The following is a 19,365-nucleotide window of genomic DNA, read 5'->3' as shown; positions in this document are numbered from 1 at the left end:
AAAGATAAAGAACATTACAGCATACTAACACATATATATGGAATTTAGAAAGATGGTAACGATAACCCTATATGCAAAACAGAAAAAGAGACACAGAAATACAGAACAGACTTTTGAACTCTGTGGGAGAAGGTGAGGGTGGGATGTTTCAAAAGAACAGCATGTATACTATCTATGGTGAAACAGATCACCAGCCCAGGTGGGATGCATGAGACAAGTGCTCCGGCCTGGTGCACTGGGAAGACCCAGAGGAATCGGGTGGAGAGGGAGATGGGAGGGGGGATCGGGATGGGGAATAAGTGTAAATCTATGGCTGATTCATATCAATGTATGACAAAACCCACTGAAATGTTGTGAAGTAATTAGCCTCCAACTAATAAAAAAATTTAAAAAAAAAAAAAGAACAAATAGCTTCAGTAGGTGTTTCTCCTTTTGCCTCTCTCTGGCGCCCTCTGGTGGGTCTTACAATGGCTGGTCCCCGCTCTGAGTCCATCCTTCCACAGACATCACTGTCCTAGGCAGATTCTTCTCTTGCCATGTCAACCTGCCACTGCCTGCCCCCCACCCTGCTCCTGCCGACCCCCCCGGCCATTCCCCACAACTCTGTGCTGGCATCGTCGTTGGAGTCTTAGGACGCTGCAACCATGCCCCTGGAATCCAGGAGGGCCCCTTCCTCCACCTGGAGGGTTAAAACTTCTGCACACAAGTAAACAGTTTTGCTTGATCCGCGATCTTCAACAGCAGCTCTGAGATGAAGGTAGAACCAGTGGCAGATAAGAGAACACATGCTTATGCTCCCCAGTTCCTTTGATGTGAAAAGTTTTGTTCCTGGTCCAAGCCAGCTGGCCCTTTGTACCTGGGAAATTGTGTGTTCTCTATTTTTGTTTAACTTGGAAGAGATTTTTGACTTTTGTCAAGGTCATTCTTTTTAGCCCAGAGTGCATTAAATGTTACATACTTGCCTGCCCACACTTTAATTTGTCTGTTCTTGATCCTTTTACATACAAAGTAAGAGGGAATTTTCAGGAGAGCTTCCTTAAAGCAACTCTTTGAGCATATTTTCAACTCAGTCTCTATTTTACTCCCTTCTTGCTTATCTATTGCCTTTTGGGTACCCAGAGAAGTAATATTCTACTTTTCACCTCTTCAGTCTAAGGATTCATGACTGCTGGGTTGCCTCTTAAGGAAATTTGGGGATAGCTGTATGTCCTTCCTGTGATTAGGAGGGAAGGGAGAACCAGTGCACTACATCAACCTGATAGAAAACACTGTTGCCACTGAAGCTACTGCTCAGGGGAACTTGACCCATGGAGGAAGGTCAAGGAGCCTGTGGGGAGAGGCCACAGCCAGCAGCTGTCTTGCAGAGAAAAGGCTCACTAGAGATTCCAAACGTGTCCTCCATTCTCTCCCCATAAGCCCTGGCTGAGTGTAAATTTACACTTCAAGGAGCAGGAATCCAAGAAATACAAAATATGATGTAGAATAAGCAGGCAAAGAAACCAGTAAAGTGAATATTTAAATACAAATACTGACTTGATAAGATGACTATAAATATTAAAGTAATTGCAAAAGTTGACTTACAAAAACAGAAGAAAATACATTTGGACAAATCTAAAACTACTGTTATGAAACTAAAATTCCTAACATTTGGGAAGGAGTGGTGTATTGCTTGGAAAAGAAAGAAAGAAAGAAAGAGAAGTCTCTCAGTTGTGTCCGACTCTTTGCAACCCCATGGACTATAGCCTACCAGGCTTCTCAGTCCATGGAATTTTCCAGGCAAGAGTACTGGAGTGGGTTGCCATTTCCTTCTCCAGGTGATCTTCCCAACTCAGGGATTGAATCTGCATTTCCTGCATTGCAGGCAGATGCTTTACCTTCTGAGCCACCAGGGAAGATCCATTGCTTGGAAAATAGATAAGAAAAGTATGCTAAAGGTCTCTTTTTGATCAGATTAAGTGATATTGATTAACTCTTCAGGTTAATAAGTCTATGTACTTTCAGACTTAAGGGTAATCATTAGTAGAATATCAACAGGACAGAAATAAACCAAAACATCAAGGAAGAAAAGGGACAAACAAAATATGACAATCTCAGCAAGTGATAGAGAAAGATATATACCATAAAGCCATATTCACCAGCAGTCACAAGAAATGTGATTCTCCTGTTAAAAAGAAAAACTTTAGTTGTGTCAAAGCTATAGGATGGTAGAGGTGTTTCTCAAGGACAACATGACATAGAGATACTTAAAATGCTGGGACAAACAAAATACCTGGTTATATTTATCAAAAGGGACAAAAATATGTTTATGCTGCTAAAAAGTACAATTCAGTAAAAGACAAATCACCAGTTTTAATGTGCATTGAATGTATCAAAGTAGCTTTTCAAATAAAGCATCTTCTAATAAAACATGATTATAATGTGAAAAATCAGCCCATCTTACTTAGAAATGACAAGACGTGATTCAATTCATCATCAGTTCAGTCGCTCAGTCATGTCTGACTCTTTGTGACCCCATGAACTGCAGCATGCCAGGCCTCCCTGTCCATCACCAACTCCCGGAGTCCACCCAAACTCATGTCCATTGAGTCGGTGATGCTATCCAACCATCTCATCCTCTGTCATCCCCTTCACCTCCTGCCCTCAATCTTTCCCAGCATCAGGGTCTTTTCAAATGAGTCAGCTCTTTGCATCAGGTGGCCAAAGTATCGGAGTTTCAGCTTCAACATCAGTCCTTCCAATGAACACCCAGGACTGATCTCCTTTAGGATGGACTGGTTGGATCAGTCCAAGGGACTCTCAAGAGTCTTCTCCAACACCACAGTTCAAAAGCATCAGTTCTTCGGCACTCAGCTTTCTTTATAGTCCAACTCTCACATCTATACATGACTACCGGAAAAACCACAGCCTTGACTAGACAGACCTTTGTTGACAAAGTAATGTCTCTGCTTTTTAATATGCTGTCTTGATTGGTCATAACTTTCCTTCCAAGGAGTAGGCTTCTTTTAATTTCATGACTGCAGTCACCATCTGCAGTGATTTTGGAGCCCAGAAAAATAAAGTCAGCCACTGTTTCCACTGTTTCCCCATCTATTTGCCATGAAGTGATGGGACAGGATGCCATGATCTTGGTTTTCTGAATGTTGAGCTTTAAGCCAACTTTTTCACTCTCCTCTTTCACTTTCATCAAGAGGCTCTTTAGTTCTTCTTCACTTTCAGCCATAAGGGTGGTATCATCTGCATATCTGAGGTTCTTGCTATTTCTCCTGGCAATCTTGATTCCAGCTTGTGCTTCTTCCAGCCTAGCGTTTCTCATGATGTACTCTGCATATAAGTTAAATAAGCAGGGTGACAATATATAGCCTTGATGTACTCCAAGACATGATTAAAAAGCAATTAACAGAGACAACAATATAACATCAATGTTTGGTAATCTCAAAATGGAGTTCTTTTTAAACATGATCTAACTTCTGAAAGAACATTTCCCTGGTGGCTCAGATGGTAAAGCATCTGCCTACAATGCAGGAGACCTGGGTTCAATCCCTGGGTTGGGAAGATCCTCTGGAGAAGGAAATGGCAACCCACTCCAGCATTCTTGACTCAAAAATCCCATGGATGGAGGAGCCTAGTAGGCTACAGTCCATGGGGTCGCAAAGAGTCGGACACATAAATTCTGAAAACCGTAAAGGAAAAGTTTTGTCTTACTTTCTTAATTGAGGTGATATTTCTAATTTTTATAAACAATTGTCTAACTTCAATAACATCATACGAAATGCTGGACTGGATAAACTACAATCTGGAATCAAGATTGCTGGGAGAAAGATCAACAACCTTAGATATGCAGATAATACCACTCAGATAGCAGGAAGTGAAGAGGAATAAAGAGCCTATTGATGAGGGTGAAAGAGAAGAATGGAAAAGCTGGCTTGAAACTCAGTATTAAAAAAATGAAGAGTAGCCTCTGGTCCCATCACTTCATGGCAAATGGATGGGGAAAAAATGGAAACAGTGAAAGATTTTCTTTTCTTGGGCTCCAAAATCTTATTAAAAATCAGAGACATTGCTTTGCTGGCAAAGGTCCACATAGTCAAAGCTATGGTTTTTCCAGTAGTCGTGTACAGATGTGCGAGTTGGACCATAAAGAAGGTTGAGTGCTGAAAAATTGGTGCTTTCTAATTGTGGTGCTGGAGAAGACTGTTGAGAGTCCCTTGGACAGCAAGGAGATCAAATCAGTCAATCCTAAAGGAAATCAGCCCTAAATCTTCACTACAAGGATTGAGATGCTGAAGCTGAAGCTCCAATACTTTGGCCACTTGATAGGAGGAGCCAGCTCATTGGAAAAGACCTTGATGCTGGGACAGACTGAGGGCACAAAGAGAAGGAGATGACAGAGGATGAGATGGTTGGATGGCATCACTGACTCGTGGAGATAAGTTTGAGCAAACTCTGGAAGATGGCTGAGGACAGGGAAGCCTGGTGTGCTACAGTTCATGGGGTCACAAAGAGTTGGATAGGACTTAGTGACTGAAGAACAACAACTTCAGTAAGTCCTTTACATATTGTTTAACCTGTGATTTCTCTCAAAGTTTCGAAGTTCAGTTAATTTCCTAACAATTTAAAGTATCCCAGGGACTTCCCTGGTGGTGCAATGGAGAAGAACCTACCTTCTAATGCAGAGGACATGGGTTCAATCCCTGGTCTGTGAAGACCCCACCTGCTGTGGTGCGACTAAGCCCATGTGCCACAACTTCTGAGTGCGTGCTCCAGGGCCACAGGCTGCAGCTAATGAGCCCCTGTGCTGCAACTACTGAAGCCTGCGAGCCCAAAGCTGTGCTCTGTAAGAAGACAAGCTGCCACGATGCAAAGCCCGTGTACCACAACTAGAGAAACCTGCATGTACCAACAAAGACCCAGTGAAACCAAAAATAAATAAATAAAACATTTTAAAATAATTTCTAAAGTATCCCAGACAATAGAAAAAAGATGAAGATAATTTCAATCATTTCTAAAGTTAGCACAATGCTAATAGAAGAACATAATAAGACATAAGAATCTGAAGCCCAATTTTATCTATGGATATAGATGCAAAACTACTAAAAATACTGTTCAACAAGTTGAATCCATCAGCATGTAAAAAAAAAGTGTGGCTCCATGAAATTCCTGGTTGTGAAGCAAAACTGTAAGACTGCTCATACACAAAGCAATGTTTTCATCCAGCATCGTACCAGCAGATTTAAAAAGAAAAATCCTAGGATTGTCTCAGTTAAAAAGGTATTTCACTATCTCAATATTCATCCCTGCTAAATATTCCTTGTTAACTAGAGAAAGAAGAACATTGTCCCAATATGATTGCCTTTTTGCCACAACCAACCAACCTCACACTTGATGGAGAAGTATCCTTTCCCCTCATCCCACCTCTGTCATCTTGATGGAGAAGTACCCATTCCTGCCAGGCAAGGGCAAGGCCACCTCTGTCATCCCAGTTAGTCAACACTGTTTGAGAAGGTGCAGGCACCTAAATAAAATATAAGACAAATAAAAAAAGACTTGCTTCTGAAAAGATATACTCAAAAATGTCATTACTTTATAATGTATCTACATTTAGAATTTGTTGTTTGGCCATCCAAGAGCATTTCCACAGAGGACCTAGAATAGTAGGGCCTGGCCCCAGACCATGTGCTGCATCCCTGGGAGGTCTAGGCTCACCTGCACCTGCCCTTGGGCCCCCTGTCCAGCATGCACACACTCAGATAAGCTGCCACATGTAGTTATTTAGGCCTGTGGGAGCCTGGTTTGCCTCACATACATCCTGTCCTCATGCCCAACTGTCAGGGCTTGACCTGGAGCCCCAGGGAAGGCTGACCCTGCCTGACCCTCCAGCACAAACAGGAAGGACAAACCAAAAAGAAAAATGCTGTGTGGACACGTCTGCCTGGCAGGGTGGAAGAAGAGGACAGAGGGGTCAAGGTGGCTCTGTCTCCATTCTGGGGACGGGGCCCTGCCATCCCACATCAGCCCCTGGGAGGGGACGATAGAGCACACTCGCCTCGACAGGGCCCTCAGCCCACCAGCCCACAAAACAGGCCTGAGACTCCTGCCGACATCAAAGCCCCTTCACAGCACAGGAAGATGAGAAGTCGGACACCAGTAACATGGCTATCATTCTAAATACAGAACAATCAACAGACTGTCACACTGCTAATAGACTGGGAGGGAGAGTGGGTTAGAACTCAGTGTGTGGAATGCAGCCTCAGTTTTAAGTATGTGCAAAGCACATGTTCTACCATAGAGCTACACCCCCTATAGAGGTGATTTTTGTTCTTTTCACTTTCCTTCATATTTTGTATTGTACATAGAGATGGATCACTTATTTAAAAGTATAAAATTAGAAACTATTAATTAAGATCTTCCTATGTCACCAGATAGAGGACAGAATTAAATCACACAGAAAACCTCTGTAAAATACCCAGAACGTTATAACAGAAACAACTTGGAGCTCTGTGGTGTCCTGCACAAATAAAGCTAGGACATTTTAAAACATAAAGTCTATACTCAGATAGCTCATCGATTTTAACATACACAATAAAAATTCCAATATTTTTCATTTTAGAATTTGACAAAATGCTTCTAAACAGTAATTATCCCCTAATTTTCTATAATGAACATGCACCTTTTGTAACAGTCAGAAATTAACTTTTTCACAATTGGTCAACTTTTTTTTTTTCCCCTCTACTGAATCTGCCAGTTGATTTGACAAAGTGGACTAACATTTGGGTGCTGAATCTTTCTTCTCTGGCCAGGAGTTTGGCTGCTGGTGATTCAGTACCACTGGGGCTCAGACAAAACTCCTGCCCAGGGGTTGAGGACTGCACCAGGAGGTCAGGCACTCTGCCATGGAAATGATCTGCACAGAACTGATGTTGCCTTATATAAATCTTACCAGAAACAAACCCATATAAACAGGACCTTACTCCTCCTTGTCCACCCAATGTCAAAGGGAGGACAGGCCCCCACCCCACGTTCTGACCTATGGGCTGGTGGAGCTCCCCTGGATGCTGTGTTTACTGATATTGGTGCAGGTGTCAGCAACCAGTGTTGGCAGAGCCCAGGCATGGCCATGTGGGTTCCTGGATGAAGTTCTAATGAGTTGCCACTGAAGGGGTCAGCCTTTGAAATGATGGCCAACAGCAGCTAATAATAAACTAATATCTTGGGCTGGAGGACAAGGAAGGTGGCATTGGTCAGCTGCTCACCCTCCTTCTCAAGAATGTGTTATAAGAGCTTTGCCTCTCCACAGGAGCATCCTCAAAAGTCGGCAGATCCTCCAAGGGCACCATGGCTGCCCTGGGCATCACGGTCGCCCTGCTGGTGTGGATGGCCACCCTGCTGCTCATCTCCATCTGGAAGCACATCTACAGCAGCTGGAAACTGCCCCCTGGCCCTTTCCCACTGCCCATCATTGGGAATCTTTTACAACTGGATATTAAGAACATTCCCAAATCCTTCACCAGGGTAAGAGAAATATTGTTGATTTGAGGGGGGCAGATTTCAGAAATTAGATGTAATATGTGTGCATTCAACTCACTCTCAGACAAATTATAATTCAAGACTAGCTTGTTGTGAATCAACTTAATTACCAGTACCACCCAAGAGTGATAATCAAAATGTTAAGCTACTGATGCAGCTTGGGCATGGTGCTCAGTGGGCACAGGTCACGGTTGGCCCCAGAGGTTCTGCTTGAGCAGTGTTAACTGCCTTATCGTTGGGTGGCTTGGCCAGCCCAATGTGGCCATGGCTGCCGCTGTTTGCCGCTGCTATGCAAGGAGGGACCTGCATTGACACCTGATGCACACTTGCTGGGTGTCAATCTGCAGTTCTTCTTAGGTGCCAAAGAACAAGAGGAAAAGTGAGGTGTTTGACCCCCCTGCACACACCTCTTAATGCATTTGTTGTGATCAGTGAATGAGCTCATAAATCTAGAAACTATGCATTGATGAATCTAATAAAAGAGTTAACAAAAGAATGTCCTAGGGCACAGAGCCGCTTTAAAACGCATTGACGAGCTTCACTCTCGAGGGAGGTTCAGGACCTTGACTGGGGACAGTAGACTGGAGGAGGTGGGGGCAGTCATGCGGAGAGACCTCAGGGGGACCAGGGGAATCAGCCAGGCCTTCTGAGTTAACTGTGTCTGGGAACTAGGTGCACCCAGGTGCGTGGGCCAAGTGTGCTTGCGCCGGGATGTGCTCTCTGTGGAAGAAGCCACCACGGGGAGGGCCTTCCCCAGGTACTCTGGGCTCTCCCGGTCAACAACAGCGGCCTTGGGGATCACTTTAAAGCATGGGACTCCTCTTGGAGTCGGCGCTGGCTCACTCTGCGGCCTGTTGTCTCCGCAGCTGGCAGAGAAGTATGGGCCGGTGTTCACCCTGTACCTGGGCTCTCGGCGCGTCGTGGTTGTGCACGGCTACAAGCCCGTGAGGGAGGTACTGCTTGACTACAAGAACGAGTTTTCTGGCAGAGGAGAAAACCCCGGGTTCCAGGTGCACAAGAACAATGGTGTGTCCTACTTGGGGTCAGGGTGCTGGGAGAGATGTTGGGGGAGGCCCTGAAGTGACAGTAACAACTTGCTAAAGGCAGAATGCTGATGCAATCCGCAGACAAGTCAGGTGATGGTTGGGTCATTCAGTCCTTGCTCTGTGTGTTTTGATGAAAGCTACTGTGTGAGCCTTGCACACCAGAGTGGACAAGACCTGGAACATCTACCCACTGACCAGCAAGACCGACACTTTCGTAGAGGAACAAGGTAGAGGAAGCTGCCTCTGCTGTCTGGCCCAGCGGTGCCTCCCTCCACAGGCCTTTCTGCCCCCCTGGGTCCCCAGGCTCTCCTGGGAGCTGTTTCCACTCACAGCTGCAACCTCTCCAGGATGTTGGGCTCCATCTACTGAAGTCCCTCACCCATGAATGGCACCCACCTCTCCATTGAGGGGGTCTCTGATGTCCCACCCGGGGCTGTTCTTAGATCAGGAAGAGGGTGCTGAGATGTCCCTGTGATCCTTCTTTCCTCTGCCCCTCCCAGCCCCCAGGGTCCAGACCTAGGAGTTCCCCTATACAGGGGAGGAAGCCTGGGGATCTAACTGGTCTTTATTGGAGTATTTTCCAGAGTCCTGACTTTAGACTCCACTGTCTGCATCTCCTGGGAAGTCGTGGAGCCAGGGTGGGGGACACCGGCTGGTGGGGGTGCCCCCCCTGCCCTCCCAGCCCTGAAGGCTCCCAGCCCCCCTGCTGTCCTCTGACCTCAGCCTCTTGTCTTTTGCTGCTTGCTCTCCCATGTTTAAGTGAGATTCTAAAGCAGATTAGGGTGAAACAGTGTCCCTTTTACCTACAAAACTTGGAACCCTCAGTTCGTCCTGAGTGAATTTTGGTGATGAGCTTCTGGAAAACTCTTATTCATTTTATGGAGAATTTCCAAACTGATGTGCTTACAGTTGTATATGGACTTCTTGCCTTAATTTTCCAGTCTGCATTTCTGAGGCATTTGATTGTCTCTCTTAGATACTGTGCTTTTGTTTTTCTTCTTAGGAGCTCCTGAAACCAAATTAAGCACCTAAGCTTTGTCATTTACACAGAGGAGGTTTACTGGAGGAGAGCCCTGGCAGGGCAGGAGTTCTGGAGTCAAAGAGCTTTATCATGGTCAGGGGCATCCGGGGAGCCCTGGTGCAAGTCATGTGCCCCTGAAAGTAGTCAGGCGGAGCCGGCTTCCACATCCTGCCGCTGGGACACAAGGGGCCTGACTACCCCTGCCTGTCCCACACTGTGGGACGTGCACTGCACGGCCCACACGGCCTAGGGCTGACCCTGCACGTCAGCCAGGCATTGGAACCAGGTTTGTGGTCCCCAGGAATAGTGCCATGGATGTTTGGGGTTACATAGTGTGGAGCAGCGGCTGCGTGTCAGTGTGCTGAGAGGGCCGCCCATCACTTCAGTCAGTCTGTGAAGCTCTGGAAGGGGAGCTTCCTTGCCTCCGTTTCAGCCTGTTTGATCCCAAATGATGGCGCTCCTCTGGGATCTGTCTCTTCATCTGTCTCTGCGTCTCACCATCTCTGCCTCTGTATCTCTCTCTCTCTTTGTCTCTTCTCACATGCTTCTGTATCTTCTTTTCTTTCTACACAATTCTCCCCCAAACATTTTTAAACTCCACTCCCTTCTTTCCTGCCCCTCCCTCCTCCCTCCTCAACCACCTCCTCTCCTCACCAAGTGCTCTTCAGAGCAGTCCCCCAGCACGTCTCCTTCCTGCCTTTCCTCTAGCATCTCAGGCCCTCAGGCCTCGGGGCACAGCCTCTGCCCTGTCCTCCAGTCTCAGCACACACTCCCTGATCCCTGCCACCCTTGCTTGTCCACCTTGTGTCCTGGGCCAGCAACATGGAGGGCCAGAGCTGCCCGAGGCCTGGCCTGGCTGAGGGCCTAGACACCCGGGAGTGTGGAGTGCCCCTCCCCTAGGTGCCCTCTTGGGCTGCTATGCTGCATGCCCAGCTTCCACTTGGCCCGTTATGCAATGTCCCACAGGAGTTGGTTGGCGCCAGGACACCTGAATACACGACCTTGGCTCAGTCCTACCTGTGTGCTGGACTTGGTGAAGAGTACCTGTGAATGGGCCTCCTCGATGCCCACACACCCGTCACTGGCCATGCTCTCCATCCATGGGCTTGTCTGCGTGGCTACCTCCTTGGGTCACACACCTCTTCTCCCAGCCCCACTGGTGCTTCCTCTGCAGGCCATCCAAGTGTCCTCTCAGGCCTGGCCAGACTTCCTTTGGGAAAGACTGGGACCATGGCCTTCCTCAGACCTGGACACACAGGAGGGAAGCAGCTTGAGGGCTTCCCAGATCTCACGGTCTGCTGGTCCTGTGACCTTGGATTTTAGTAAGGATTTGCTCTGACGCCACAAAGTGCAAGTTGAGGTATCTGTAATGTGAGGGTCAAAAATGATTGAAAACAATGTTATGTGCCAGCCTGGATGGAAGGGGAATTTTGCAGAGAGTGGATACATATGTGTGTATGACTGAGTCCCTTTGCTGCTCACCTGAAACTATCACAGTGGTGTTAATTGGCTATGCTGCTACTCTCATGTGAAAGTTGCTCAGTTCTGTCCAACTCTTTGCAACCCCATGAACGATACAGTCCATGGAATTCTCCAGGCCAGAATACTGGAGTGGGTAGCCATTCTCTTCTCCAGGGGATCTTCTCAATACAAGAATCGAACCCAGGTTTTCCACAGTGCAGGCGGATTTTTCACCAGCTGAGCCACATACCCTAATACAAAATGTTTTGGTGTTAAAAAAAAAAAATTACCAAAAGCAAAATGGCCTCAAAGGAATTAGTCAGCAGGCAGGAAAGAGGTGGGAGGCACTTCTTGGTAGTCAGGCATGGTCCCCCTCTCGTGGGGGGATGCAAGACATAGTGAGGGAAGCAAGGAGGCTGTGATTGAGGAGCTTACCTGAGCAACAGAGAAAACCAGGCTCCCCACCAAAGGCCTCTCTGCAAACCGGAGCGTTGGTCCCTATGTGGTCAGTGGGCCCCTCAGTGACCCCTGCAGGGCCGAGCCCATCACTCCTGCCCTCCTTCGCCTGAGAAAAATGTCTGTGGTAATGGCTCTCCTGCTCCCTCTCCTTAGGGGTCATTTTCAACAATGGACCAACCTGGCGGGACACCCGGCGGTTCTCGTTGACCACCCTCCGTGACTTAGGGATGGGAAAACAGGGCAATGAGCAGCGGATCCAGACGGAGGCCCGCTTCCTGCTGGAGGTGCTCAGGAAGACCCAGGGTGCGTACAGCCTGGGGCTCATACCCACCCCTCCTCTGACAGTTAGCCCACAGACACCACTTCAGGAGTCGGTTTCCTCTCTGATCCCGGTGGTATGGTGGTCACTGAGGGTGTAGCTGGTGTGTCCTGAATCACTGACAAGTAAGGAAAACCCAAGTGGCTCACGCTTCCACCACCTCCCAAGAATTCTCACGGTTCTAGGGTGTTTCCTCACAAGCACTGGAAATGTCCTTCCTGCCGCACCCATGAGTCAAGTGCCCTCTCAACTCCCCTGTTTTCCAGGCCAGCCCTTTGACCCCACATTTGTCATCGGCTTCGCGCCTTACAATGTCATCTCTGACATCCTCTTCCACAAACGCTTTGACTATAAAGACAAGACGAGTTTGAGGTTGATGAGTTTGTTCAATGAGAACTTCTACCTGCTCAGTAGCCCCTGGATCCAGGTGAAGCACTTTCCTCTCTCTTGCCTGCTTTGCACCCTTGCTTCAATTTGATGGTTTACAGCAGGAAAAGGATAAGAAGGGTCATTTGTATGTGTGTGGACAGACGGGCACACAAGACTAGATAGCAGGAACGCTCCTTCTGGAGACTTCCATGGGTTCCGCGGTTCCACCCAGCTGGTCTTGGGACACTTACAGTTTCACTCTTTAAATTGATCCTCACCAGACAGGTGGTACTCTGCCTATGTGCTCACGTTCCCACCACAGAACTCACACGGCCTCATAGAGTGGTGCCACAAAAGATACTTTCAGCCAAAATGTTCTAAATAATACAATATTGACAGCCATAAATTTGAGTTTGGAGAAGGTTATCATCCTGGTACACAAAACGCTATTGCATCCAGAAAAAATGTGTATAGTAAGAAAATTCTCTCCCTTCCTCCCGCTCTTTCTAGCTTTATAATAATTTCCCAGACTACCTACAGTACCTGCCTGGAAGCCATCGAAAGCTAAAGAAAAATGTGTCTGAAGTAAAAGATTACGCTTTAGAAAGAGTGAAGGATCACCAGAGGTCCCTGGAGCCCAGCTGCCCCCGAGGCTTCACTGACACCATGCTGATAGAAATGGCGAAGGTACACTTGCAGTTCACAGCTTCCGGCCCAGGTGGAGCTGAGCGCTCGGCCGTTACGAGACGGGTTTGCAGGGCAGGGGGTGCTTTCTTCAGATTTATATGATGGCTTGCACTGTGGTCTCCACGCCGCCCACACTGGGTGTATTCTGATGCTCTCAGTTCTACACAGATGCGCTGGCTTCAGCGTAACCACACACACACTGATACTCGGCCAGCCTGCCGGGCCACGCTGCACTCTGCTGTCTGTTGAGCTCACCAACAAGATATCTTCTCTTGGGGAAGCTGTCTGGGGGGTGTGGATTGGGGTGAGTGGGACCTTCACCCTGGCTCCCTCCAGCCCATGCTTTTTAACCACTTCTCATGTGTCTCACCTGGGGAGAGGCCCTCAGCATTCCTCCTCAGACTTAACTCCCAAATTGTGCATGACCTCGGGGGGTACAGCCCTTCCCAGCACAACCTCCCTGGCATCCTCTTGGGTCCCCACGCAGATCGGCCACACTTCTCTCTGCTTGGCACTGCAGGTGGCTCTGGAGCGCCACGCCTGGCTTCCCTGGATGACTTGCTCCAGTTGTCTGAGAGCTTCCTCCATCTGCTGGGCCCCCTCCCACCCCTCTTCCCACCACAACCTGCTTCCTGGGACCGAAAGGCCCAGCTGTGGGGGCAGTAGGAGGCCGAGGGCAGCCAGCCCTGGGCTGCTGGAGGTCATGGCACAGGGCCAGGGAGGGCCTCAGCCCCCAGGAGGGCCCTTGGTGGCATAGAAGGATTGCCAGTCTCATAGCCAGGTGAGGCTACCGCCCTGCCCACCGTCCTTTTCTGGGAGCCTTGGTTCCCTCACTGTGCGATCGAGTTGACAGTTCTGTGCAGGATGGGCCCGAGGAGTGGGCAGGGCCCCCCGAGGAGCTGGTGGGGCGGGCAGGTGCTCCTCTGCTCAGGGACACAGGATCTCTTTTTCATCCACCTAAAGATGTTCCCTCATTGAGTTCCTGTCTCTCACCCACAGGAAAAGCACAGTGCAGACCCCATGTACACCTTGGAGAACATTGCTGTGACTGTGGCCGACCTGCTCTTTGCGGGGACAGAGACCACCAGCACCACCCTGCGATATGGGCTCCTGATTCTCATGAAATACCCAGAGATTGAAGGTAGGGCAAGTAACAGGCCAGGACTCTGGACACTGCGGCTGTCACATGTGGACAGAGACCCTATGTCCCTCAGGCTGGAACATTTAGGCTTCCGCTTCCTGTCTGCAAAACAGGGAGTGACGCTGGGATCACTGGAGGAATGCTTTGGGGGACGTGTTCTTGTACATGACAGGCACCACACCCACTGACACACCCAGACTGCAAAAGAGAGCCCAGTGAAGAAACGCCATACTGCCAGAATCCACTCTAGGACATGATCTGTTTATGAGAGGGTTAACATGTGCCCATCACCCTGAGACCCAGCCTTTCAGGAAGAGCTGGGAGGGAGGAGCGGGCAGGGGCAAGACCTGCTGGCTTGTCTCACCAGATTGGAAGGGGGATCAGAGGAGGAACCCCAGGTAAAGCATTGCAAGTCTGCCTGCCACCCTGGGTCCAGCCCTCCTTCTCAGGGCTCCTCCCCAGCTCCTGGACCAGGTGAACTTGGGGTGGGTCAGGCATGGCTTTGGGGGCCGCATGCACAGAGCATCAGGCATTCGAAACACCCCTACCCTGGCCCATAGGTGAGCAGTACTGTATGTTAGCAGGCTGGTCAGCACTAACCCCTAAGGAAAGAGGAGGTAGGAGCCAACACCAGCTGTCAGGCCTGGAGCCCCCACCTTTCACTGGGCCCAGAGCTGCGGTGGGGGTCCCCACTGCAAGGAGCCCCTCACCACCTCAGCCATGCTTGTTGCTGATGATAATTATTTGGTTCCCACTGTGTGCCAGGTGTGGGTATTAGCCCTTTAATACACTGTGGTCTTAAAGGCTGATGTGAAAGGGCATGAAGTTATTTCCTCAGGAACATGGGTATGTGACCCATCCAGGGTCAGACTTGGTCCATCTGACTCCAAGGCCTTTGCCTTTCTACCAGACAGAAAAGTAAGGGGAAGGAGCCCAGAGTCCACAGAGCAATGGCCCTATGGGTTCCGTGGCAGTTTTGAAGGAGCTCTGACCACTCTGTGCTAGGAGATCCACAGCCTCCAAAATTGTTTTATATTATTAATTATGAAAAATTTCCAGTATAGAGAAAAAGAAAATAAATATGACAGTCATCTATACATCCATTGCCAAATTTAACGTGTTACCATTTTGCAGTACTGACTCAGAGCTCTTGAAAAGAAAGCAGATTGCAGAGCCAGCTGAGGACGCACCTCACCTCCCTGGCTTCCCCGCCCACCCCAGACTGCAGTCTTCCTGGAGTGCTGTGTAGCATCCCATATAGAGCTTCTTACATTTACCAGTTGCTAAGTATTTAGTTAGTATTTACCATTTACTAAGTAATAACATCTGTATTGTTATATGAGCTGAAATTTTTTTACTTGGTTACCATACTGCAGGGAGCTGTGTAGCTCTCTCAACATATTACAAAGGCCCACAGGCAACCTCAAACCTAGCAAGGCCAAGCAACTGCCAAAGGCTGTTGTTGCCTTTGCCAGGGGAGGGACTTCCAGAGTCCTTCCTCCAAGGCCCTTCAAGAGTGCACCATGCTTGTCTTTCCATTCTCCATTCACCTCCATACTCCGAAGAAGCATGCAATAAGCCAGCCTGGGGTAACAATTAATACAGAGTTCCCTCCTGCTAGAAATCCCCAAGATCCTTTTTTATTCTCTACTCCTGGCGTGAAGACAAGCACTGGCCTAGCCATGACCATCTAAGAGAATGGAGTCCATAAATAGACATGTGAATGCTGTAGACTGCATATAACTTCACTGAGCTTAGCTCTTACTGATACGTGTGGATGAATTGTCCAATAATCTGAAGCTCCATAAACATCTTCTGGGTCTATGGATGGGTGTTGGGCCAGCCTGGAGTCATGCATTTATTCCATGCATGTCTTGGCAGAGAAACTTCATGAAGAAATTGACAGGGTGATTGGGCCAAGCCGAATCCCTGCCGTCAAGGACAGGCTGGACATGCCCTACCTGGATGCCGTGGTGCATGAGATTCAGCGATTCATCGACCTCATTCCCTCCAATCTGCTCCACGAAGCAACCCAGGACACAGTGTTCAGAGGATACGTCATCCCCAAGGTCAGATGTGAGCCTGCAATGCACACCCAGCAGATCAGCTGCCTTCCAGGGAACAGGATGGGGCCAAGGGCACCCCGTCCTGGCCAGTGTTGCTGAACACTAGGGGCTGGGCCAGCATCCCTGCCTGCAGAGTGCCCCTTCCCCAGCAGGCCTGGCGTGGGCCTGGTGACCCCAGAAATGAGGCCGTCTGGGAAAGGGGTTCCTCAGGTGGTGCCTGGGGTGGTGGTGTGTCCCAGAACCAGAAACATACAACAGTACCATCCAGCCCTGGGTGTGTCACTCAGAGAAGCTACTGGCCCAAGAAGATGAGAGCTCTCCTCACCATTTAGTCATGACTCCACCTGCTCTCTATCTGCCCTTAGGTGAAAAACTCCTCCAACTGGAAATGTACCATTTGTCTAGTGTAAAATTCAACTGGGGGCCCCTGGATGAAAGCCTGTGATATGTTCACCAGACTGACCAAGGTGGCCTGTGTTCCCTCCAGGGTACAGTCGTAATTCCGACGCTGGACTCTCTCTTGTATGATAAGCAAGAGTTTCCTGAACCAGAGAAGTTTAAACCAGAGCACTTTCTGAATGAAAATGGAAAGTTCAAGTACAGTGACCATTTTAAGGCATTTTCTGCAGGTAAGAAGCATTCAGAGGCAGCACCGGGGTGCTAGGGTAACAAGCAAGGCAGACCCGGGATTGTCCCTGATTCCTACTCTCTGCTCCACATGTGATCTGCATCATGCCCCTTACTTCTGTCCCTAGCCTGACCCAAGTGTGTTCTTCCCTGTGCAGAGAGGTTAAATGACATCTTGTCACTGGAAGTCCTGAGATTGAGTTGAGGATGAGTCATTTTTTTCCCTCAGATACTTCATTTAATAGAACTTGGTGAACTCTTTCACAGCTATATTGCCTGCCTCCCCATAATTTTAAACAAGGATCACTGCGCAAAACCTAGTACTCGGTCACCTGGACCCCATCATAGGGCTGTCTCCCCTCCCCAGGGAAGGCCTCCCCTCGGTGTGCTGTGAGGGAAGGTCTGTGACCAACTCTGTAACTGTAACCCTCAATTTGAGAGCACTGGCTTCCATGTGGGCCCCCCTTCTTCCTCTGGGACATCAGGCTGAGCACTGGCAGTCGATTCTCCCAACCTACCACAGGTTTATGCAGTTGAGTGCTGGTGGTTGAGGCCCTGATCCTCCTACACTGAAATCCACTCTGGGCTCCTGTTCAGTGGGTAGATGGGGCCCAGTTCTGCTTCGGTGCCATGACATATGGCCCCCTTCCACCCCCTCTCCCCCTGCTACCTGGCCTGGGGCAGAGTCTCAGTGTCATTGTCGCCTCCAGGAAAGCGGGTGTGTGTTGGAGAAGGCCTGGCTCGCATGGAACTGTTCCTGTTATTGGCCGCCATCCTGCAGCACTTTAACTTGAAGTCGCTTGTTGACCCCAAGGATATCGACCTCAGCCCCATTGCAATTGGGTTTGCCAAGATCCCTCCCCGTTACAAACTCTGTCTCATTCCCCGCTCAAAAGTGTGAGGCACAAACGCCCTGAAACCCTGGGCTCCCCTGCATCCTCTCTGGGAGGACAGCCCAGGCTCCAGAGGGAACCAGCTGGGCCAGAGACACTGCTTTCCAGGCCACATTCCTCAGACAGAATTTGAAAGGAAAGTGCAAAAAGATTGTGTCAAACTAATTAAACTAATTAAAGTAAACTATGACTTAGCTTGTGTTGGAGTTCCTAGAAATCATGATAAGTAAGAACATATCAGTATAGTTTAAACTTCTGAAAAAATAGAGCTACCCAGTCACCAGAGTCAGTATGTCTTATAGAGGAGTCACAAGGAGGAAAACAAATGCTATTTTGTTGTTCAGAAAAAATAAAAATAATATAGCTTTGGCCATCTTCCCTAGGATATGGAGTTCTTCCTTCAGGCTCACTAGTAGCATCATCCTGTGTTATATTTTAAGACTGAAATATATCTGAAGAGTCAGCATAGACATCTGCTATTATCTCTTTTTTTTTTTTTTAAATTTTTTTATTAGTTGGAGGCTAATTACTTCACAACATTTCAGTGGGTTTTGTCATACATTGATATGAATCAGCCATAGATTTACACTTATTCCCAATGCTATTATCTCTTAATATTAAAGTCTGACTTTGTGCCTGCAAGGGGAAGTTCTAAGCATGTGGAGACTCTAGTGTGAAATGAGGCAGAAACTTGGAAATCATTAACCAGCTCCATAACCTGAATCTCAGAAGAATCTGTGAAACAGAAGAATAATTTGGGACAAGAACACTGTCCCCGTGCACTGGGCACACACCAGGAAAACCACTGTATGCCCAGCTCTCCTGCCTTGACTTCCCCGTCAGTAAAAGGGGCGTGAGAGCAGCCCCTCCAGGGCAGAGCTGTGAGGGCTGAGCGGGAGCAATGCAGAGCTCTGGAACCCTGTGTAGCACCCGAGTCCCGTGTGTGTCCCAGGTCCCTTAGTGCAGTGAGTCACCCCAGCCTCTTCCCATCTCTCACTGACCCTCTTGCTTCTCACGTAGGAGGATCCTGTGATAACATCGTGCCCACCCAGGTAACCCAGGACCATCTCCTGTTCTCAGGGTCCTTACACTAATCCATTACATATTCGAAGTTCCACCTTCCACGTGAGGTAGCTTACTTATAGCTTAGAAAGAAGAAAGGGGTGTCATGTTCCAAGCAAACCCAAAACCTAGCAGAGCAAATTACGAGATCTGAAAGCCTGAGGATCCCTTTTGGCTTGAACCTCTGCCTGCTGAAGCCGGTGGGACAGAGGTCCTACCCTTGGTTCTCCGCTGGGCAGGTGTCATGCCCCTAGGTCTTTGTCAGACAGCCCTGCCTCCAGTAGTTCAGACAGGAACAGTCTATCTTGTTGGAAGCAAATCAAAGATTCCTATTTTTGAAACCAAGGAATCGGCCCTGACAATCTGAGTCACCTTTGGAGTCATGCATCACTTGTCTAAAAGCATAACACACTTCACAGCTGAAGAGCTCTATCATCTCATCCTGTAAAATCCACGAAGGCCAACAGCATTTATTGGTTGCTTCCCATCTTCACTCCAAACTGGCAGTTTTCCTGCTGAGGTAGCTGATTAATTCCCAGTTCACACCCAATACTAATTTCCTTATCCAAGTGGCACTGAGTCACACCCTTGATGTTCTCTTTAAAACATGAATATATTTTTTTTTAATCAGTGCAGTTTAGTTCAGTTGATCAGTCGTGTCTGACTCTATGACCCCAGCACACCTGGACT

At 48.4% G+C, this 19,365-nt stretch overlaps 1 protein-coding gene across 1 annotated transcript; it reads left to right on the top strand.

The window, feature by feature from the left end:
* The first annotated feature begins 7,298 nt into the window (after nt 1-7,298).
* On the top strand, nt 7,299-17,807 carry LOC122446540 (cytochrome P450 2E1). Its single transcript, XM_043476900.1, has 9 exons — nt 7,299-7,509; nt 8,391-8,550; nt 11,665-11,814; nt 12,097-12,257; nt 12,710-12,886; nt 13,886-14,027; nt 15,909-16,096; nt 16,581-16,722; nt 17,431-17,807. The coding sequence occupies exons 1-9, from the start codon at nt 7,333-7,335 to the stop codon at nt 17,619-17,621; spliced, it is 1,488 nt and encodes a 495-aa protein (XP_043332835.1). The 5' UTR covers nt 7,299-7,332; the 3' UTR covers nt 17,622-17,807.
* Nucleotides 17,808-19,365: the final 1,558 nt, after the last annotated feature.

Source organism: Cervus canadensis, chromosome 8 (genome assembly GCF_019320065.1).
Source record: "Cervus canadensis isolate Bull #8, Minnesota chromosome 8, ASM1932006v1, whole genome shotgun sequence".
In the NCBI taxonomy this organism is placed as follows: domain Eukaryota; kingdom Metazoa; phylum Chordata; class Mammalia; order Artiodactyla; family Cervidae; genus Cervus; species Cervus canadensis.
This window is presented reverse-complemented; position numbering and strand designations above follow the sequence as displayed.